This window comes from Oncorhynchus nerka, linkage group LG20 (genome assembly GCF_034236695.1).
Source record: "Oncorhynchus nerka isolate Pitt River linkage group LG20, Oner_Uvic_2.0, whole genome shotgun sequence".
Taxonomy (NCBI): Eukaryota; Metazoa; Chordata; class Actinopteri; order Salmoniformes; family Salmonidae; genus Oncorhynchus; species Oncorhynchus nerka.
The window spans coordinates 51,851,117-51,873,315 of record NC_088415.1 but is presented as its reverse complement, the minus strand read 5'-3'; the positions used below and the strand labels follow the sequence as shown (position 1 = coordinate 51,873,315).

General features: G+C 40.1%; 2 protein-coding genes across 4 annotated transcripts in view; both read left to right on the top strand.

Moving 5' to 3' along the window:
• The window catches only part of LOC115102733 (receptor-type tyrosine-protein phosphatase S-like), a 111,072-nt gene extending 108,023 nt beyond the window's left edge, over positions 1 to 3,049 (top strand). For both annotated transcript variants that reach the window (XM_065005572.1, XM_065005573.1), the window contains one exon: positions 228 to 3,049. In XM_065005572.1, coding sequence (XP_064861644.1) covers positions 228 to 296 — 69 coding nt within the window. In that variant the 3' untranslated portion in view covers positions 297 to 3,049. The remainder of the gene's footprint in view (positions 1 to 227) is intronic.
• A 4,686-nt stretch (positions 3,050 to 7,735) lies between these two features.
• On the top strand, positions 7,736 to 20,092 carry LOC115102732 (GRAM domain-containing protein 2A-like). 2 transcript variants are annotated; one of them, XM_029622972.2, is made up of 13 exons: positions 7,739 to 7,983; positions 10,581 to 10,742; positions 10,857 to 10,917; positions 11,086 to 11,158; positions 11,523 to 11,626; positions 12,958 to 13,047; positions 13,157 to 13,228; positions 13,429 to 13,527; positions 13,809 to 13,899; positions 14,044 to 14,124; positions 14,360 to 14,459; positions 19,174 to 19,284; positions 19,701 to 20,092. In XM_029622972.2, the coding sequence occupies exons 1-13, from the start codon at positions 7,943 to 7,945 to the stop codon at positions 19,720 to 19,722; spliced, it is 1,107 nt and encodes a 368-aa protein (XP_029478832.2). In that variant the 5' UTR covers positions 7,739 to 7,942; the 3' UTR covers positions 19,723 to 20,092. The 2 variants fall into 2 exon arrangements, with proteins under 2 accessions (XP_064861643.1, XP_029478832.2); XM_065005571.1 differs by lacking the exons at positions 19,174 to 19,284; positions 19,701 to 20,092 and having other exon boundaries at positions 7,736 to 7,983; positions 14,044 to 14,443.
• The last annotated feature ends 2,107 nt before the right edge of the window (positions 20,093 to 22,199 follow it).

The window sequence follows — 22,199 nt, the reverse complement described above, 5'->3', positions numbered from 1 at the left end:
ACTGTGCAGACGGAGGTAGACTTCCCAGACACACCGATGACCTCTTCAATTATAAATTATAAAATGGTTTGTTGAGAAATGGACAGATATTGCTAGATGTTTTTTCTCCATTCATTCATACAGATAGCAGACCACCTCACTAGCTACACTAGCTACACCAGCTACATGTCCATGCCATCAATATACTGCACTAGACAGAAATCTGTCTATTCTTTCTTTTTGTTCAGGATGAGTACCAGTTCTCCTATCAGGCTGCCCTGGAGTACCTGGGGAGTTTTGACCACTATGCAACCTAAGAGAGGAGAGGAACTGTCATCCCTCCTTCCTTCTGCTCAGATAGAGGTCCACAGAGAAACAAGGAACGACCAACGAGAGAAGCAGGCTGGAAAACGACAAAACAATGAACCTTAAATCCCACCTGAGGGACGACACTACTAACAAGGAGTAATTATTACAAGAACATCAGCAACAAACAACAACAACAACAACTAGATGAATGTCAAAGAAAACCTGCGCTCTCAGGAAAGACCTGGAAAGGGTGTGTTGGGAGTCGGAGACAGACTACTACATGTGTAATCCTGCTTATTCTTCTTACCTCAGTGTTCAAAATGTGGAGGACTTATAATACCTGTGTGTGTTGTGGTCAGCTATTTCAAAAATGAAAACCAGTGAAAAACAAAAACTGCTTCAGAAACAGGAGTTGTGATATGTGTGTGTAAAAAATACAAGGACACAATAAGCCTGGATATTTGCTGCACCCTAAATGGGTTTTTGTGTTATTATCTTTCTATCTATGGGTTAAGTGTATGAGGTGTGAAAGTGCAAAGGTGAACGTTTTCATGTGTCTGTCGTTCTGCATTCTGGTGTCTGTTGCTGCCAGAGCTAGTCCTGGCTTAACCTGAGCACAGTTTTAGACAGAGGACTAAACCTAGTCCTAGACATCAAAGTAGGACTAGAGGGACGGTTTGAGCTGCATGTCCGTGATTGGACGCCAGACTCTCCTACCTACAGTGCCAAGAGAAACCACGCTGTTCCTGGGCAGATGGAAAATGTACTTTGACCTCTGATGAGGAGGATTGGTGCCCTACTATCTGTACATCCAGCTTACAATACATGAGCAGTAAACTCACAGATCTAGAATCAGTTTACCATCCTTAAATTGTAACCTAAACCATTTGGTTGAAAAAGCTAAATTGACCTTGATCAGTGTCTGGGGGCAACTTCACCCTACTCCAAGTGGGGATCAATATTATTACAAGTCAATGTTTAGTCATCCATGCTTACTTACTATTGCTGACATCATATTTCATAACCTAATGACAGTAAAGGTTAAACACAGGTTAGGCAATTCCATGTCAATCCCAGCCAGTCATTTCAGGAGGTTCCATGTATGAATTGAATGTTGTCTATATTTTTCTTGGAGGGCCATTTCGATGAATGAACAGAATTTCAAATAATGGTATTTTTTTGGGGTCAATTTCCAGCTTCTGCAGAAACCATTGTAAGGATCCTATTCATTGCGGTTCAGTGTCTTTGCCTTATGTTTCACCTGGTTGGTTCTCTGCAGTTTAGGCTGTATCCCATGTACCTGAGCTAAGCGTTGAGTGTCATGATGTAGCTTACACCTATTTGAAGCTTACACCTATTGAACCTATCTGAACACCTAATTGAATTGTCACTATAGATTGGAATGGTCCTGATGGCTCAGTGGGTTGGAGCTGGGTTATGACAGCATTAAGGTTGTGGGTTCAATTCCTGCCTGGGGCTACGTATATGGTACTGAATATGTGTGTTAACCGCAAGTTGCTTTGGATGAAATTAGTTTTGCTTGTTAAACAATGTAAATCCCAACGGGTTGAGAGTAGAAGAAAGAGGTTTGAACTCAAACTCAACCCACTCTCTTCCTCTCAGTCCCTCCCTCGGCTCACAGTGGCTCTTTACATCTTCGCTCCGGTTTCTCTCTGCTCGTAGTCTTACTGTGCAGACAAAAAAAAAAAACGAACGACACAACCCGATGCTTTCACCTCAAATCCACTCCGACATTCCCCACCATCCCTTGAGATGTTGTCCTCTTCTCTTATTGATTTGATGTACTATAATCTGCTTCCCCAGATACGTCGTGATTGTAGAGCACAGTATGGTTTATCGTACATGAACTTGAACTGTACATACCGTCTGACGTATAGAGTTCTTTATAGTCCAGTACATAGGCCTGAGCATAAGGCGTACATACAGTACAACACGCATAATTATTTATTATTAAAAAAAAGAGCCTTATTGTTATTGTTGACTTTGTCAAATATTTATTTGATATGATTTTTTAAATATTTATTAGCATTCTATTTTGTTACTGTTATTAAGACTTGATTTTTTTACTATTGGTTGATTTGTTTATTCATAGTTTTATTTGGGAAAATAACCGAATATAACCAATGAGATGTTGTTTACTTGGCAAGCCAATTTTACTGTATGATATCATCAATGTTTTTTTAATTGTATTTTTTATTTGCTTTAGTACAATGTGTACAGCACTCTGTGTAGAGTGCTATTTGATACTGATGTCCTCATAGATAGATACTTAGAGCCAGACCTAGTTTCAGTTCAGTGACTCCCCCCGCCCCCATTATCATAGCTAAAGTGGTACGATCCGATCGCCAATACGGCGGCATAGATAGAGAGTTTAAACGGTCGAGGAAAGTACAATAGTTGTTGAAAGTCTATGCTACACTGTTCAATTATAGTGTGCTACTATAGATCGAAGGAGTATATGATAGCATTTTGGGACAAATTGTGGGGAAAGTATTTAACAATGAAGAATATGAAATTTAAGTTTGGTCCATAAGTTTATCTGGTGTGACTTAACATTTTAATGATTAAAATATAAATATACCTGAAATGAAAGACCCACAGACTAAACATGTGACATCAAGTAAGGACCAGTTTCTATGGCATCACATATATCCTGTTACCTAGTAACTGTTATTTTCTTTAAACCCTGGTTGTAGATAGTATTGTATGTTGACTTTGTATTAAAAGCAAGATGATTGGAGATACAGCATAATGAGTCATTTGGTTCCTCTGTCATTGTTTGTGATTGTCTGCAAATTATACAATGTAAAAGAATAGGAATATAACACAGCAGAAGCAAGGGAGGAAGGGAGGAAGCCTTTGTGATGAGATACATTTCAAGAAGAAAGGTGTGAAGTGTATCTTTCTCCACTAGGTGGTGTCCAACTACCTATCTAGAAAGAACATTTCAATTTATTTTACTAGGCAAGTCAGTTAAGAACAAATTCTTATTTACAATGACGGCCTACCGGGGAACAGTGGATTAACTGCCTTGTTCAGGGGCAGAACGACAGATTTTTACCTTGTCAGCTCGGGGATTCAATCCAGCAACCTTTCGGTTACTGGCCCAACACTCTAACCACTAGGCTACCTGCCGCCCCAACATGTAGGCTACATGCCGCCCCAACTGGTAAAGGTGAGCCCCAACATGTAGGCTACATGCCACCCCAACTGGTAAAGGTGAGCCCCAACATGTAGGCTACATGCCACCCCAACTGGTAAAGGTGAGCCCCAACATGTAGGCTACATGCCGCCCCAACTGGTAAAGGTGAGCCCCAACATGTAGGCTACATGCCGCCCCAACTGGTAAAGGTGAGCCCCAACATGTAGGCTACATGCCGCCCCAACTGGTAAAGGTGAGCCCCAACATGTAGGCTACATGCCATCCCAACTGGTAAAGGTGAGCCCCAACATGTAGGCTACATGCCGCCCCAACTGGTAAAGGTGAGCCCCAACATGGCGCCCCTTTAACCAGTAAAAGTCCATCTAATCTATCAGTATACCAGAAAGTGTTCCTACCTGCGATCCCTCAACATTCAGGTTGTGAAACATTTCCTTGTATTTTGTATTTGGATCTCAGCCAAATGGTTTTCTTTAGAATGTTGTAATGGATGAAAAATGTCTATGTGTCGTCTAAATTCTAAAACGCAGTTGCAATACCCTTATGCACTACAGAGATTGTCACAAGCTTCTCACCTATTGTGTAGTGTGATACAGTGATAGTACACAAAGAATGGTGTGCCCTGAGCATGGTTGGGTGTGAGTTACAGGAAACTTACGTAATACCAGGGCGCACACACACACACACACACACACACACACACACACACACATAAAGTGAGGTGCTGCAGATCCTATCACCTCTCATTCTGATGCACCTAGATGATACAGTCTATGGCACTTTTTGCTCAGCTCCGAATGTACGCCTTATACCTCCAGCTTGACTATCTTTCCCCTCAAACTTGCACGATATTATATACAGTAGCAGATCTGTTTAAATGTGAGTGAAATGCGAGCGAAATTGCTTCCATGGTGCAAACCAATTGGGGTCAAGCATTTACAGTGAAGCACGTTGTCATTAAACTAATGTTCTATTGGATGTAACTCTATCATTCAGCGGTGTCACATTTCCTTGTGGAGATCTCTGCCGTGACCGGCCCAGTAACCCTAACCCTCTGTCCCAACACAATATCTCACAACGCTGAGGGAGGGCGTAACACTACACCTCGGCGCTCTGACGCCAAAAGAATACAGCCACAGCGATAGTACACTTGGCCATATAAACTTATACAGCTACCCAATCTGTCTGTCCCTGTTAGTAGGGGATGCTCTCAGGTTGACCTAATGTCTGTAGTAGTATCGGGTTGGTTTGTCAGAGGGTGGTTGAATTCCTTGCTAATACAGAATGGAGAGGTATCGACTATATGTTAATTACAAGCTTGTAAACGCATGAATATCTCATGCTGTAGCTTATTCATCAGCCTGGCGAACAGGGTTGTTTTGATACGGACTGTATGAAATGCATTAACAATGCACTTCACCCCAAGGCACCTAGTAGGTCTCCGTAACGCTTCAATGATACAGTACATATTAAATAGAGTCCTATGTACCTTGGGGTAAAGGCAGTCCTTGAGTTGGAGTGAAATAGGTTCCGGTACTAATTTTGGGTGCCAGTACCTATTGTTTATATTTAGGTGCAGAAGCTAAATACTTCTGCGCTAATATTCGATAAGAGGAACAGGAGCTCAAGCAGTAGAACATTTGAGGTGTTGGTACTCAGCTGAGCTCCTGCCCAAGTCAAGCACTGGGTAAAGGGATTGTTCATGCATTTCATACAGTCCATATCAAAACACCTGAAGTCCAATTGTCCAATTGAGCTGACATATTCAGTGTTTACCATGAATCTAGTCTCCACTAAACACAGGAACATTGCCTTCTTGGGTTAGAGTCAGATCTGCGCCAGCCGACACCAGCACAGCAGTTGTTTTGACAGTGCCAGAGGTGGAACTGTAGTGGCCTGTAGTAGCTTATAGCCTACCTAAAGCGGACATTGTCCTTGACTGCACCGAGTCCCATTTCGGAGAAATCCCAAGCAGCCGTGTTTACAAATTCAAACACTGGAAAGTGATATGTAATCTACACCTTCATTATGCTGATAGAAAAATCCACATTATTTAGATTTATAAACTGGGTGGTTTGAGCCAAACTGCTGATTGGCTGAAAGCCGTAGTATATCAGACCGTACACAATGGGTGACAAAACATGTATTTTTACTCTTCTAATTACGTTGGTAACCAGTTTATAATTAAACAATAAGGCCTAAGGAAGTGTGGTATATTAGCCATATACTGTACCACAAACCCCCGAAGAGCCTTATTGCGATTATAAACTGTTTACCAACGGAATTAGAAGAGTAAAAATACATGTTTTGTCATACCCATTGTGGTTCGAGCCCTGAATGCTGATTGGCTGAAAGCTGTGGTATGTCAGGCCATATACCATGGGTATGACAAAACATATATGACCAATATACCACGGCTCGTGTCCGAGTAAATGTATAATTATTTCATTAATTACTGGAATTGACTTGGTCAAGTGCATCTGCGGTCTCTGCTCAGTTTGGCAGCTGCGCGAGTGAAGGGGGATATCCTCGTGCTTCGCGGTTTACCGGATCTTTTTTCTGCAGTTTTCTTGAAGATCATTCTGCGACACACACGATGCAGCGCTGTCGTTCAGCAGCAGGTGATGCTCTGTCTGCCACTGACTTGTCATGACCACTAGTCATCACTCACCGAAATGGACTCATGCTAGCAACAAGTTTTGACTGAGCTCAAATGTCATGAAACGCACATAGAGCGATCTCTTTCATACCAACTTATTACGAGAAGCGCCCACAATGTGTTTTGTGCGGGGATTTGCTTAGTAATGAGTCTCTCATAATGAACAAATGATGGTAAACCCAGGGAGTTCTTTCAGAACCGCTGCAGAATGCTTCAGGAAACAGTGTTTCGACAGTTGAAGAGTACGTCAGCTAGCAAGGCATTGTTGTCATTTTATAACAGGTGATGATCAGCAGAAATACGGTAGTATTAACTAACTCTCATAGTAGTAGATGTGAGTTTCTCTTTCAAACAATCCCCTGGCTTTGTACACAGCTAATAGTTAACAATCCCCTGGCCTTGTACACAGCTAATAGTTAACATTCGCCTAAGCAAACTACCTACTGACAGTGCAACCCTAGTAGCAGTACAGATGAAGATGAACAATGATCAGGCCCACTGTACATCTTACTGTAGAAATTATTGTTGAAAACTAGTCTAGGTCTGAACTGTTGCAGTTAAAATACAATTTTTATTCTGAACTGGAATACACTGATTGAAGCAAGATGCTTTTTGAGGCAAACACACTCACACAGGTCTTGGTTGTTCATCTACAGCAGGAAGCGGTCTCCTGCCTGACTGAGAAAGCAGTAGATGTTCTGATCCAGTTTGGCACCAGATACCTACGCGAGAAAGGGTTCTCAACCCTGACATACTTAAAAAACAAGTACAGAAACAGTTTCAAGGCTGAGCATAACCTCAGTGTGGTACTGTCAGAAACAGTTTCAAGGCTGAGCATAACCTCAGTGTTGTACTGTCAAAAACAGTTTCAAGACTGAGCATAACCTCAGTGTGGTACTGTCAGAAACAGTTTCAAGGCTGAGCATCACCTCAGTGTGGTACTGTCAGAAACAGTTTCAAGGCTGAGCATATTTTCCTAAGCTTGGGTCCCAGGAAAACACTATTTCTAATTTGGGTCCCAGGCTGAACAAGTTTAAGAACCACTGCAAATAGAGCATTATTTATTATCATGGCCAGACAGATACAAATGTGGCTGAATTTCCTCAAACTCAAAAATGTATTTGCCATGATGATAAAGTGGTTTTCAGGAAAAACATGTATCCACCTCTTTCAAACATCAAACAAGAATGCTATACTACACCAGCCAATTTTTAAGAATCTGCATTGTAACTAGAAAAAGCTCAAACCAAGTTTACACATCCACTGGGTCAAACAGCTGTGTGTCAGAGTGTGTGAGAGTGTGTGTAGTGTACGTGACATGTGTGTACATGTGTTTGCATTTTGATTCATGCATTATGTGTATGATTTCCCCAGCACTAACCTGTGGGTGGGAGTAGGATTATTACAACACCTGTAGCAGCAGTTTCCACAAGCAGCAGAGGTGTGTGCAAGTGGCACCAGCGGCATGCTCGGGCCTCCAAAGTTGATTGGTTAAGCTTGAATGGTATTCCCCGCCCCCAGAAATTGATAGATGAAGCCAACAATAAGCTTGAAGAGGATAGGCTGGTAACAGGAGAAGGCTGTCTCTGCCTCTAGCCATCTATCAGCTGCTGCTCTCTGTGGGCTAAAGTCAGGTAGGAAACTAGAGAGACAGGCTGGGCGTATACTGCAGCACATTGGTGGCTAAGTGTGTGTGAGAGAGTCGGTTTACACCGACACAGTCAGTGAAGTGCAGAAGGGTGGAGTGGAGAGGAGCTCAGTGGGATTGTGAGTGTGCGTGGAGGAGTGTGAGAGACATTTAACCACTCCAGACCATGAACATGAAGCACCGGAGGTTCTCCCTTGACAGCTCAGTGTGAGTATCAACCAATCAAACTTTTTGAAATAAGTGATGTATTATTATGCATTGCTTCTGTACAGTTATTGACAGGCTCAGTTAAACTCCAGCTGTAGAGACCGTCTCCAATGTTTATATTTACATTAGGAAGTTGGAATGTCCCTTAACATAATCTTATTGGATTTTCTAATAGGATATTACAGTATTGAATACTCTACAGTCCTCAAACATACAAGTAGTACATGCCACAGATTAGAACACACCCATATGGGGTTTGGGCCATTCCGCTTGTATTTATAGCTGTTTCACAAGTGGGTTAGTCTGAATGGAGGATTCACCTGAGTGGAGAAAAAGAAAGTGAAAGAGGAAGAGAGGGAAGGAAGGGAACTTGTTTGTTGCTATAATTTGGACTCAGGGGTGGACGTAACATAGTAAACGAAAAGCCAGGACACTCAAATTAGTATGATATGTTTAATTTTGGTATATAACGTATACATTTTTGGATGTCCATCATCCATTTTGTATGATATGTTACAAATTACAATTTGTATGATACGTTTGTTATGATTTTCAATTTATTTAATATGTTACGAATTTGTGTGTATGATTTGCCCAGCACTAACCTGTGGGTGGGAGTAGGATTATTACAACACCTGTAGCAGCAGTTTCCACAAGCAGCAGAGGTGTGTGCAAGTGGCACCGGCAGCATGCTCGGGCCTCCAAAGTTGATTGGTTAAGCTTGAATGGTATTCCTGCCCCCAGAAATTGATATGTTAAAAGAATCCCAATTTGTTGTGGCTAACATTAGCTAGGTGGCTCACACTAACGTTAGCTAGGTGGCTAATGTTAGCTAGACTAGGAGTTAAGGCTAGGGTTAGGGTCAGGTGTTATCTTAGAGGGTTAGGGGAATGGTTAGCTAACATGCTAAGTAGTTGCAAAGTAGCTAAAAAGTAGTTGCAAAGTTGCTTATTTGCTAAAATGCTCAAGTTGTTCGTGATGAGATTCAAACAAGCAACCTTTGGGTTGCTAGACGTTTGCGTTATATGCCAACCCATCCACTCCGACCAACCATCCTCCTTTCATTTTTGACTTAATAAATCCCTTTCCTGCAGTCAAATAACCTAGTGCCCTCCTGGGTGGAATGTTATTAATATTTGTAATAAATATTATTTCAAAAACCTGCTGAAAATCTGAAGTTTTTATGTCAAACGGTTTTCTGTGATGTATATAAAGTGTAATATTGGGATGCAAACTCATAATATAATACCTTTAAAATCTATAACTGACATGGTACAGGAGACTTACTTTTTAAAAGTCCATAACCATGTGTGTGAGATGTGTACTTTTGTTTCAAAGTAGATTTGTTTACTCTACCAAGAAACACTCTGTGTGACCCTGATTTAGCCCACTGCAGTAAAATTAAGGAACCTTCTTATATAACCATACCAAATGTAACATATACATATTTATATTTCAATGTCCTGGATTTTCGTTTACTATGTTACATCTGTTCTATGAGACCGGGCTGTTTTGTTTACATTCCACCAAAATGCATTGCAGTCATATTTTTCAGGGCCCTTGTCTTTATTTATTTGTAATTTTATAAGATTAGGTGAAAATAAACATTTTTCTTTTGTCATTTATGAGATACAAACAGGTTGTTTTGCATTATATCTGATTGCTTTGTTTGTTGTAGTTTTAATATAATCTTTATTTTGTATATATATATAGCGTAAGCATATATTCTCAATCAATAATTCATCAAATTATTTTTTTCTGTAGTGGATATGTATATTCTCAAGGCTTTTTTTTCGTAAAGATTGTTTTGGGGACTCTTTAATTCTGTGATGATTTAGGGCATTTTATTTGCACATTCACATTGAAGTTTGACTTTTTGAGCTGTAAATGTAGTAGCTTTTGTTTGCTATTAGGCCTAAATTGTCTGTAAGGAGTGGCGCAATAATTAATTAAGTGATGGAACAGGATTAACAAAGATTAACAAAGATACATGTATATTCAATTTCCATTGTTTGCCTCAGGTGGGGGAACTTAAACATCGTATAACACACACTTTGCATGTGACATGTTTTGACAATTTAAAATGCAAATAATAGAAAATCTTCCTTTGACCTGGATGCCACATATGTTTTAGACAACTAATTTAACTGTTAATGTGTTGTTGACCATCTTATCAACTACGAGCTAGAACTGCTCTGCCAACCGTTGAACTCTTCTTTATGGTAAATGTAGATGATGTGAATGTAAATAACGGGTGGCAGGTAGCCTATTGGTTAAGAGCATTGGGCCAGTAATCACAATGTTGCTGGTTCGAATGCCCGAGTCAACTAGGTGAACAATCTGTCAGTGCCCTTGAGCAAGGCACTTAACCCTAATTGCTTCTGTATTAATTCATTGTTGGAGCAACTTTCACCAGAAGACAAAACTATGCCTATGGGTAGGTGAATTTAAATTCAAACCACAACTTTATGTTAATTACAAAGTAAGACCTATACTGAAGGTAAATATGCAAATAGCTAAGTATGACCTCTAAACAGAAAGTGTTTACAGACCCAGGTGGCGACACTCTATGACCGTTTAGTGTCCTGTTCCTCCAGGTCCCTGGAGGATGGTGATGGAGGTCATCTGCTGGACCAGAGGAGAGGCAGCCGCAGTAGGCCTAAGAAGAGTGGAGAGAGGAGGAAAAGCCACAGTCTAGAGGAGGCACAGCTAGAAACACAGGGGCTGGGATGCAGCCTGAACCGGAGCAACTCACTCAGGTCAGAGGTTACTTATGAAAGCAAGTACAATGACTAGAACAGGGCGTGGACTGGGGGAAGCGAAGCCCTCGAAGTCCATATGTGTGTGTGTAATTGTGACCTCCCTATCCACAGGTCACAGACCATAGAGGAGGAGAGCTTCCATCAGCCTGATGGCGTCACTGTCACCAAAAATGTAAGCACATTTAAATGTAGAGCACAACACCCTGCAGGTACTATTGCACCTTCTCCACTACATGTTTAGGTTCTTGGATCTGGTTCAGAAATATGTCCTGATTGAATGATTGATATATTCATGAATTGGTGGATTGATTCATTCCATCATTTCCTCTCTCTCTTGTAGAGCTTTGTGAAATACAACAAAGCCTTTCACAAACTCTTCGAAGACGTTCCTGCAGAGGAGAAACTAACTCATGGTGAGTTGATATAAGTACATGGGGAGTGTGTAACTTATTTGTGATTTTGTCCTGGTCCATTGAGTGTTTGTCTGGGCTGCGTGTGGATTCATGGCTTGCATGTTTGCTTATGGAGTCGACATAATAATGAATGCATTGGGACATTCAATATAATTCATTCCACAACCTGTGCATTGTGCTCCTTGCTAACAACTAATTACATTAAAATACTTATTCTCTCACTTTGCACAATATTTTAACATGTGCCCTCAGCTGCTTAGGACGGCATACAGAACATCACACTGTATTCTGGGAAAGGGACATTTCATTCAGAAACTCTCTGTTGTCTCTCTCATTTGGCACTGTTCTCTGCTTGTGTTTTCAGCATTCACCTGTGCCCTGCAGAAGGAAGTGTTGTATCATGGGAAGCTATTTGTGTCTGTCAACTATGTGTGTTTCTACTCCTCCGTACTCCTCAAAGACACCAAGGTAAGATGCTCAAATATAGTAGAGTGCATAACGCCAAGTTCGCCAACAATACAGTGCCCTCCATAATTATTGGGACAGTGAATCATTTTTTCTTCTTTTGGCTCTATACTCTATATTCTATACTCCAAACAATGACTATGAGGTTAAAGTGCAGACTTTCAGCTTTAATTTGAGGGAATTTTCATCCATATCGGGTTAACCGTTTAGAAATTACAGCACTTTTGGTACATACATAGTCCCTCCATTTTAAGGGAACAACAGTATCAGGACAAATTCACTTATATGTGTTTTAAAGTAGTAAAAAGTGAAGTATTTGGTCCCGTATGCATAGTACACAATGACATCATCAAGCTTGTGACTCTACAAATTTCTTGATGAATGAGAAAGTTACAGGCCCACAAATATCATACCCCCTTCCAAAAAAATGCTAACTTCCCTTATTTTAATGGTGAGAGGTTAGATGTATGTTAGGGGTATGTTATTTTGGCATCTGTAACTTTTTTTCACAATTTAATTCAGGATTATTGGTAATCAATGCAGTTATTTTGAAGTGTTTAGAAACATATTATATTCTTATTTACAATAAAAGTGACTCCAAAATGACACAATACATTATTTACCATTCATTTCTATTGGGCACAGAATTATCTGAAACACAACTAAAACAAAGAGCAAATGCTTCTAACAAATATGAATGAGAATACCCTAAAATGAAAAGTGACAGTCTGCACTTTACCGTCATAGTCATTGTTTGTCTCAAATCCATACTTTTGGAATATAGAGCCAACAGAAGAGAAAATGCCTCACTGTTCCAATAATTAGGAGAGCACTGTAAGTAGAAGTAGATGTACAGTTGTGGTCTGTGTTATGTGTGAAGTTGATGTTGTACCTGTTTCTTTCTGTGTTATGTGTGAAGTTGATGTTGTACCTGTTTCTTTCTGTGTTATGTGTGAAGTTGATGTTGTACCTGTTTCTTTCTGTGTTATGTGTGAAGTTGATGTTGTACCTGTTTCTTTCTGTGTTATGTGTGGAGTTGATGTTGTACCTGTTTCTTTCTGTGTTATGTGTGAAATTGATGTTGTACCTGTTTTTTCTGTGTTATGTGTGAAGTTGATGTTGTACCTGTTTCTTTCTGTGTTATGTGTGAAGTTGATGTGGTACCTGTTTCTTTCTGTGTTATGTGTGAAGTTGATGTTGTACCTGTTTCGTTCTGTGTTATGTGTGAAGTTGATGTTGTACCTGTTTCTTTCTGTGTTGTGTGAAGTTGATGTTGTACCTGTTTCGTTCTGTGTTATGTGTGAAGTTGATGTTGTACCTGTTTCTTGTTGTAGGTGGTGGTTCACGTGTCCAGCATTAAGGAAGTGAAAAAGCAGAACTCAGCCTTGTCTATGCTCTCCATCCACACTACAGATGGAGACAAGGTCGGAAAAAAACCCACAGTGGCCCTGATAGTCTTTGTTTGGGTGCATGCGACTTTGCATGTTGTTTGTTGTGTAGTCCCTTATGCATCTGTTTTGTCTATGTTTTCAGTATTTGTTGGTGTCTTTGCGGAACCGGCAAGTGTGTTACAAAATCCTGCAGACTGTGTGTACACAAGCACAGGTATACCCACATGATCTCTGACCTATCTCTCTCTTGCTCTCTCTTCCTCTTGCTATATAACTATCTCCCGTCTTTCTCTCTCCCGTCTTATTTACCCTATTTCTATCTCCTTATCTATAATCTGCAATTATCCTCTCCTTTCTTTGTTCTCTGTTTTCACCAAAGATGAATACTCTTTAACACACTGCATTGTGTGTCAGACTGTGTTCACACAGCGGCAGGGGGAGAATGGTAGCAGCAGTTCCCACGTCTCGCCAGGAGAGAACGGTGTTGACGACGTGAATCGGGACATAGACACGGTAAGACCCCATCATGTCCCACCATGTACTGCCCATTTCTACTTTGACTGGTGATGACAAATGTCTGTCCTTTGTTGACACACCTACCTCTGGTTCCTCATGGTTGATCTGCGCTGTGCACTTAGTGACCTCAAAGAATTCACTTTCACTTTCCAGAACTCACTTTCAATATGATTTTGTGTGGAATGAATTAAGACACCACTAAGATAAATCATGGGCTTGTCATGATCAGACACACAAGCATTACTTTCCTTTTCATTTGAACCCTTCCCTGCCCACAGATATCTAGCCACTCTAGCCTGGAGGACAGTAAGGACAGTATGGAGCAGAGCCTTCCTAAAGAGACTGTCTACTCTGACCTGCCCAGCAGAGGTTAGAAAGACTGTATTAGGATGTTTCCGCAAGAGACAGGAGAAAGAAAGGAGGGAAAATAGGAATAACAGAGGACATAAAAGAGAATATTATGTTACGTTGTAATAGAACAATGATTAATAAATGCATGTTCACCTTCCTCAGGGAGGGACAGCTCCACTCCTAGAAGCAGCATCAGCAAAGACCAGGATGAACAGTGTACATTCACAGAGGAGGAAGACTCGGGTAGTGAAGCACACGCAGACACACTGACAACCACAACCACACACACGTGCACATATACCACACACACACTTAAATGTTGTTTGAATAATCAGTCAAATCAATCAAATGTGTTTATAAAGCCCTTCTTACATCAGCTGATGTCACAAAAGTGTCACAAAGTGCTGTACAGAAACCCAGCCGAAAACCCCCAAACAGCAAGTAATCCATTGAATCCATTTTCTCTTCTCTGGATCAGCTAACTCGTGTTTTTGGAGAGTCACTGAAAGGATTAAATCTCTCCTCCTCATCAGAGAGATGAGCAACCTCAACGTCCTCCTCTCCATCTATCTGTTTCTGTGAGTACCATCTACCTCTCTGTCTTTCTCTCCGCCGCCTCTCTACCTCTCTAGCCTCTCAATGTCTAGACCTAGATGCTGAAGTCCTTCCCTCATCTCTTATCTTATCCACACACTGCCACCAGGGCTGATGGGCGGCCAGCTCTAGGAAGAGTCTTGGTGGTTCTAAACTTCTTCTGTTGAAGAATAATGGAGGCCAACGTGTTTTTGGGGACTTTCAATTCTATAGAAATGTTTTGGTGCCCTTTCCCAGATTTGTGCAACGACACAATCCTGTCTCTGAGCTCTACGGACAATTTCTTCGACCTCATGGTTTTTGCTCTGACATGCATTGTCAACTGTGGGACCTTGTATAGACAGGAGTGTGCCTTTCAAAATCATGTCCAATCAATTGAATGAACCTCAGGTGGACTCCAATCAAGTTGTAGAAACATCTCAAGGATGATCAATGGAAACAGGATGCACCTCAGCTCAATTCCGAGTTTCATAGCAAAGGGTCTGAATACTTATGTAAATAAAGGTGTTTCTGTTTTTTTTTTTTTTTTTCAAATTTGCAAAACTTTCTAAAAACCTGTTTTCGCTTTGTCATTATGGGGTATTTTGTGTCGATTGAGAAGAAATGGTTTCATTTAATCAATTTTAGAATAAGGCTGTAACAACAAAATGTGGAAAAAGGGAAGGGGTCTGAATACTTTCCGAATGCTCTGTATAGCCTCGTTATTGTTATTGTGTCATTCTTTTGTTTTACTTTAGTTTAATTAGTCAATATTTTGTTAGTTCTTAATTTCCTTAAAACTGCATTGTTGGCTAAGGGCTTGTAAGTAAGGTTTTCACGTTAAGGTGTTATATTCGGCAGGTGACAAATACAGTTTTATTTTATTTTATTCAATTTATCTCGCGCTCTCATGAGTGTTTTGTTCTGATCTTGTCCATTTTCAGACGTGTGTCTACACATGATTTTCAAATGTCTCTTATCTATCCATGGTGTACACGCATTGTGACCAGATTTCCTGGTCCCTTTGGCTATATATAATCACCTTTTCAAAGAAATGCAGGTGTCTGCCTAACAGTCTGTCTGCTTAGGTATGTTGTCTTTCTGGTTTGGTTTGGAGCCATCTGATGTTTATATGAGGTTCATTTCTGGAGGGATGGTTAGATACAGTACCTTCAGAATGTATTCACACCCCTTGACACTTTCCACATTTTGTTGTGTTTCAGCCTGAATTTACAATGGATTACATTGCAATACCCCATAATGTCAAAGTGGAATTATGTTTTTCACATTTTTTACTAATTAATACAACAAATTAAAGCTGAAATGTCTTGAGTCAATAAGTATTCAACCCCTTTGTTATGACGAGCCTAAATAAGTTCAGGAGTAAAAATGTGCTCACCAAGTCACATAATATGTTGCATGGACTCACTCTGTGTGCAATAACATGATTTATGAAAGACTACCTCATCTCTGTACCCCACACATACAATCATCTGTAAGGTTCCTTAGGTCGAGCAGTGAATTTCAAACACAGATTCAACCACAAAGACCAGCTTGTCCAATGCAACGCAAATAAGGGCACCTGGTATTGGTAAGTGGGTAAAAAAGCAGACATTCAATATCCCTTTGAGCATGGTGAAGTTATTACACTGAACAAAAATATAAACACAACATGTAAAGTGTTGGTCCCATGTTTCATGAGCTGAAATAGATTTTCCATATGCTCAAAAAGCTTATTTCTCTAAAATGTTGCGCACAATTTAATTTACATCCATGTTAGTGAGCATTTCTCCTTCGCGAAGATAATCCATCCAACTGACAAGTGTGGCATATCAAGAAGCTGATTTAAACAGCATGATCATTACACAGGTGCACCTTGTGCGGGGGACAATAAACGGCCATACTAAAATTAGCGTTTTTGCCACCGATGTCTCAAGTTGAGGGAGCATGCAATTGGCATGCTGACTGCAGGAATGTCCACCAGAGCTGTTTCCAGATAATTTAATGTCAATTTCTCTACCATAAGCCGCCTCCAACGTCGTTTTAGAGAATTTGGCAGTACGTCCAACCAGCCTCACAACTGCAGACCACGTATATGGCGTCATGTGGCGAGCGGTTGTCAACAGAGTGCCCCATGGTGGCGGTGGGGTTATGGTGTGGTGCCTAATGCATTTATTTCAATTGACTGATTTCCTCACATGAACTGTAACTCAGTCAAATTAATGAAATTGTTGCATGTTACATTTATATTTTTGTTCAGTTTAATTACACTTTGGATGGTGTATCAATAAACCCAGTCAAAGATACAGGTGTCCCCTAATCTATGAATTCCACGTGAGTGGGAATATAGATATGCATCTGTTGGTCACAGACACCTTAAAAAAACATGCACCTCACAATGGGCCTCAGGATTTGGTCACAGTATTTTTGCGCATTCAAATTGCTATCGATAAAATGCAATTGTGTTCGTTGTCTGTAGCTTATGCTTTCCTAACTCAGTTGCCGGAGAGGAAGGAAACCATTCAGGAATTTCACCAGGAGGCCAATGGTAACTTTGAAACAGTTACAGAGTTTAATGGCTGTGATAGGAGAAAAATTAGGATGATCAACAACATTGTAGTTACTCCACAATACTAACCTAAATGGAAAGCTGTACAGAGTGTAAAAAATATTACAAAACGTGCATCCTGTTTGCAACAAGGCACTAAAGTAATACTGCAAAAAAATGTGGCAAAGCAATGAACTTTTAGTCCTGAATACAAAGTGTTATGTTTGGGGCAAATCCAATACAACACATTACTGAGTACCACTCTCCATATTTTCAGAAACAGAATGGAGCTAAGGCAAAATCCTAAAGGAAAACCTGAATCAGACTACTTTCCAACAGACACTGGGAGATGAATTCCTCTTTGAGCTCCCGAGTGGCGCAGCAGTCTAAGGCACTGCATCTCAGTTCTAGACGCGTCACTACAGACCCTGGTTTGATCCTGGGCTGTATCACAACCGATCATGATCGGGAATCCCATAGGGTGGCGCACAATTGGCCCAGCGTCATCTGGGTTAGGGTAAGCCTTCATTGTAAATAAGAATTTGTTCTTAACTAACTTGCTCAATTAAATATAGGTTAAATAAAAAATGTAAAAGACAAGGACAAATCTAAACTGGAGTTGCTTACCAAGAAGACAGTGAATGTTCCTGAGTGGCTGAGTTACTGTTTTGAATTAAATCTACCTGAAAATCTATGGCAAGGCCTGAAAATGGTTGTCTAGCAATGATCAACAACCAATTTGACAGAGCTTAAAAGAATACTGGGCAAATGTTGCACAATCCAGGTGTGGAAAGCTCTTAGAGACTTACCCAGAAAGACTCTCAGCTGTAATTGCTGCCAAATGTGCTTCTACAAAATATTGACTCAGGGGTGTGAATACTTATGTAAATTAGATATTTCTGTATTATATTTTCAATAAATTTGCTAACATTTCTAAAAACATGTTTTCACTTTGTCATTATGGGGTATTGTGTGTAGATGGGAGAGAAAAACAGATATTTAATAAATTTTGAATTCAGGCTGTAACACAACAAAATGTGGAATAAGTCAAGAGGTATGAATAGGAAGGCATTGTAGATGGATCTTGTTTTCAAAGCACAATATGTTCTCCAGATGGTCATACTGCATGTACTGTGAGCCTCTTTCATACTGCATGTACTGTGATCTTCTTTCACACTGCATGTACTGTGAACTTTTTTCATACTGCATGTACTGTGAACTTCTTTCATACTGCATGTACTGTGAACTTCTTTCATACTGTATGTACTGTGATCTTCTTTCATACTGCATGTACTGTGAACTTCTTTCATACTGCATGTACTGTGAACTTCTTTCATACTGCATGTACTGTGAACTTTTTTCATACTGCATGTACTGTGAATTTCTTTCATACTGCATGTACTGTGAACTTCTTTCATACTGTATGTACTGTGATCTTCTTTCATACTGCATGTACTGTGAACTTCTTTCATACTGCATGTACTGTGAACTTCTTTCATACTGCATGTACTGTGAACTTCTTTCATACTGCATGTACTGTGAACTTCTTTCATACTGCATGTACTGTGAACTTCTTTCATACTGTATGTACTGTGAACTTCATTCATACAATATAAACTGTGAACTTATTTCATATTGTATGTACTGTGAACAAAATAATGGGCTCTCCCATTAGAATCTGGTTCCTCTCACGATTTCTTCTTCTTTTTATTTCATCCAACCTCCAAGTCCTTACAGTATAGTAGATAGGTTTTCCTTGCAACTGTCTCCTTTGGTTTCTCTTTCATTAGTTGCCTGTGAACTGTGGAGGATACATGTAATTGCGTGTTTGTGCTCTGACAATACTTTCTATTTGCCCCTCAGGGGATGAATAAATTCATATTGAATTACACCTAATGATGATAGATTTATATAGACTGTGTTAGATTTTGTATCACACTGTAGAGAGATTACCTTTTATGTGCGATAAAACAGTATTCAACAGTTTAAACAATAAAGATTAGGGAGGGAACACTTCCTTAGTTATTTTGCCGTATGTGTACAGTACATAAGCGTGTGTGTGTGTGTGTGTGTGTGTGTGTGTGTGTGTGTGTGTGTGTGTGTGTGTGTGTGTGTGTGTGTGTGTGTGTGTGTGTGTGTGTGTGTGTGTGTGTGTGTGTGTGTGTGTGTAGGGTGGTGCTTCTACTGTTGTCATCAGGGTACATCGGCCTGCGGATCTTAGCACTGGAGGAGCAGCTGAGTTCCCTAGGGGCCCTGCCTGAGTTCTCCATACACCACAGAGAGTGAGCAAACACGCACACCCCGCGGGGTAGTTTTCCACAGATTACTGTTCCCCGTTGTGATACTATCAAGCACCTTAAAAGAACTCCAAACTTCTACATGAAAAAAAGGAAAACACTTCTCAAATGAAAAAACATTAAACTATTTATGGTGAAGCATACAGGCATGAGGATAAGGCAAGCTAGCTCAAACCGGTTGTGTAGACAGAGTGTTCTCAGACATCAGCAGCTACAGTACATCAGCAGCAGCAATCGCAGGAGGTTAGAAGATAAACGGCCCCGGAGGAATGTCACTTGTTTTTCCAGAAGTCACTCCACTATTATTATCCATAACCCTAACTACAGGAACACCCCTTGTGGGAATTTGAATCTTCACTTTACTAATATGTGTCCTCTCACTGCTCCTTCCTCATTCACAGACACAGGTACAAGGAAACGTAGTCTGCAGAGACACACAGCAGGAAGAATAAAGAGCAAGACTGTTTGTCCAAAGCCACAGGACAACAAACTACGCAGATCCACTTACTGTATAAAGGGTCTCAATTTCACGTCGTCTTGTGACTCGTGCGATGGACCATTGTTAAAATATTCAGTATTTATTTGTGGATCCTCCCGATCTGTTGAGGAGACAGAACACTTAGAATCTACGACTCTAGCGCCCCGTAGTGGTGTTTCTCAGAAATGTGGAAAATGTTGACTTCATACAAAGCAACATACCTTTTTATCTTTTTCTTGGTAGCCTATATTTAGTAGAATTTGATTTCAGGCCGTCGCAGTCCACTCCTAAAATAAATTGTCTTCCTGCTCTATTTGTTTGTCTCAGCTCAACTGGTTATGCCTGTTTTATTGTCTTGCTGTAAATTGTGTTATTTTTGAAAGTAATTAAAGTCAGCAATTACTCTAATCTCAAATTTCCTTGCAAATTCATTTTAGAGAACTTGTCTAACTGTCAGTGTCACAAACAGGCCAGCAGGGGGCACATTCTCCTCAAAACCAAATTAAACCTACTGTACACAATTATTAGTGAAGTATACTTCCAATCTATAATATCATCTATTTGAAAAAAGGCTACTTCTAAACATTCAAAATATATGTTTTCTTCTTAATACCGTTCTTGAATGTCACCCTATTAACTCAAATGGATTGATCACTGGCATAAAGCAGTTTCTCTGGACCCCTGCAAGGTCGGAGTTCCGCCCCTCCCCTTCCTAAAATAAAATAGAATGTGTCAGCCAGACAGCCACTCACAAAGTATAGACTACTGATTGCTGTCCATGGTGCTGAAATTTCAACATGTCTATGCGGCTGTCTATTGAATCGATTCTAGGCTTTCTGAGGTGCCAGGGCATGTTGCCTAGAGCTTTGCTTTGGCTAATGGATAAATTATTATTGTTAGTCCTATTTGGTCGTCATTCTCATCATACTAAGCCTAAACATTTCATGAAGCTATAGCCTCCTACATGGTGTCTGTTGTCTGGAGGCAACAATGTGTCTGTTGGCGGCTATAATGTAATTACTTATTCTATAGTTAAAGTTGGAAATTCAAACATTGCAGATTGTAAAATTGATTGCAACAGCATCAGTTACCAATGTATTTTTTAAATATACAACTGTCCTGTATGGCCTAACTGAACGTGCATTACATGAGTTGTCCTTGCGCTCTCTCTTGGCTCGGATAGAGAGTTGTGCAAAACCAGTCTATTACCCCTTAAGAATCATACCATTTTTCTCGCCTAAAATGACATACAGCACCCAAATCTAACTGCCTGTAGCTCAGGGCCTGAAGCAAAGACATGCACATTCTTGATACCACTTGAAAACCACTGATGTTTGTGGAAATATGAAATTAATATAGGAGAATATAACACATTAGATCTGGTAAAAGATAATACAAACAAAAACATAATCTTAGAAATGCAAGAGAAAGGCCATAACGTATTATTGTTGTTTAGGCACAATTTTGATTTTGGTCACTAGATGGCAGCAGTGTGTGTGCAAAGTTTCAAATTGATCCAGTGAAGCATGGCTAGCCGAATTGGTCAATTGATTTCAAGTACATAACTGTAGGGAACATACAAAAATCATATGGTAATACAAAATGTAAGTTAACACACTCCCAGGAATGTCATACATGACGGATCATTAGCTTATAAAGTAACTTTCACACATCTAGATGGCCGGGCGGGGTGGGTGTGGAGCCAGAGACAGCAGGCATTCAAACTGTAGAACCCAGTTCCTACACTTGAATATAAAAATGTATTTTGTCCAACAAAACTATACTACATTTTATCTTTGGGACCCTCAGAATGACAAATCAGAGTAAGATTAATGAATCTAAGTACATTATTTACCTTTAGAGGTGAATGTGTCAAACCAGTTGCTGTGATAAAAGTGTTTTGTTCTTGTGCACTCTCAAACAATGGCATGGTATTTTTTCACTGTAATAGCTACTGTAAATTGGACAGTGCAGTTAGATTAACTAGAATTTAAGTTTCTGCCCATATATACGACATGTCTATGTCCTGGAAAGTTTGCTGTTACTTACAACTGTCATGCTAATAACGTTAGCTCAACCGTCCCAGTATAAGGACACCCATCATGTAGTGGTTAATGCCAACCAATACAGACAGTCCACCTTCAAATCACTAGTTTACTGGGGATTGTTTCATTACGCAATGTAGCCTACTATATCCTTAGCAGTAGCCTACAGTACCTTGCAAAAGTATTCATCCCCCTTGGTGTTTTTCCTATTTTGTTGCATTACAACCTGTAATTTAAATAGACTTTTATATGGATTTCATGTAATGGACATACACAGAACAGTCCAAATTGGTGACTTGAAATGAAAAAAATTACTTGTTTAAAAAAAATCTACAACATTTCAAAAGGAAAAGTGGTGCGTGTATATGTATTCACCC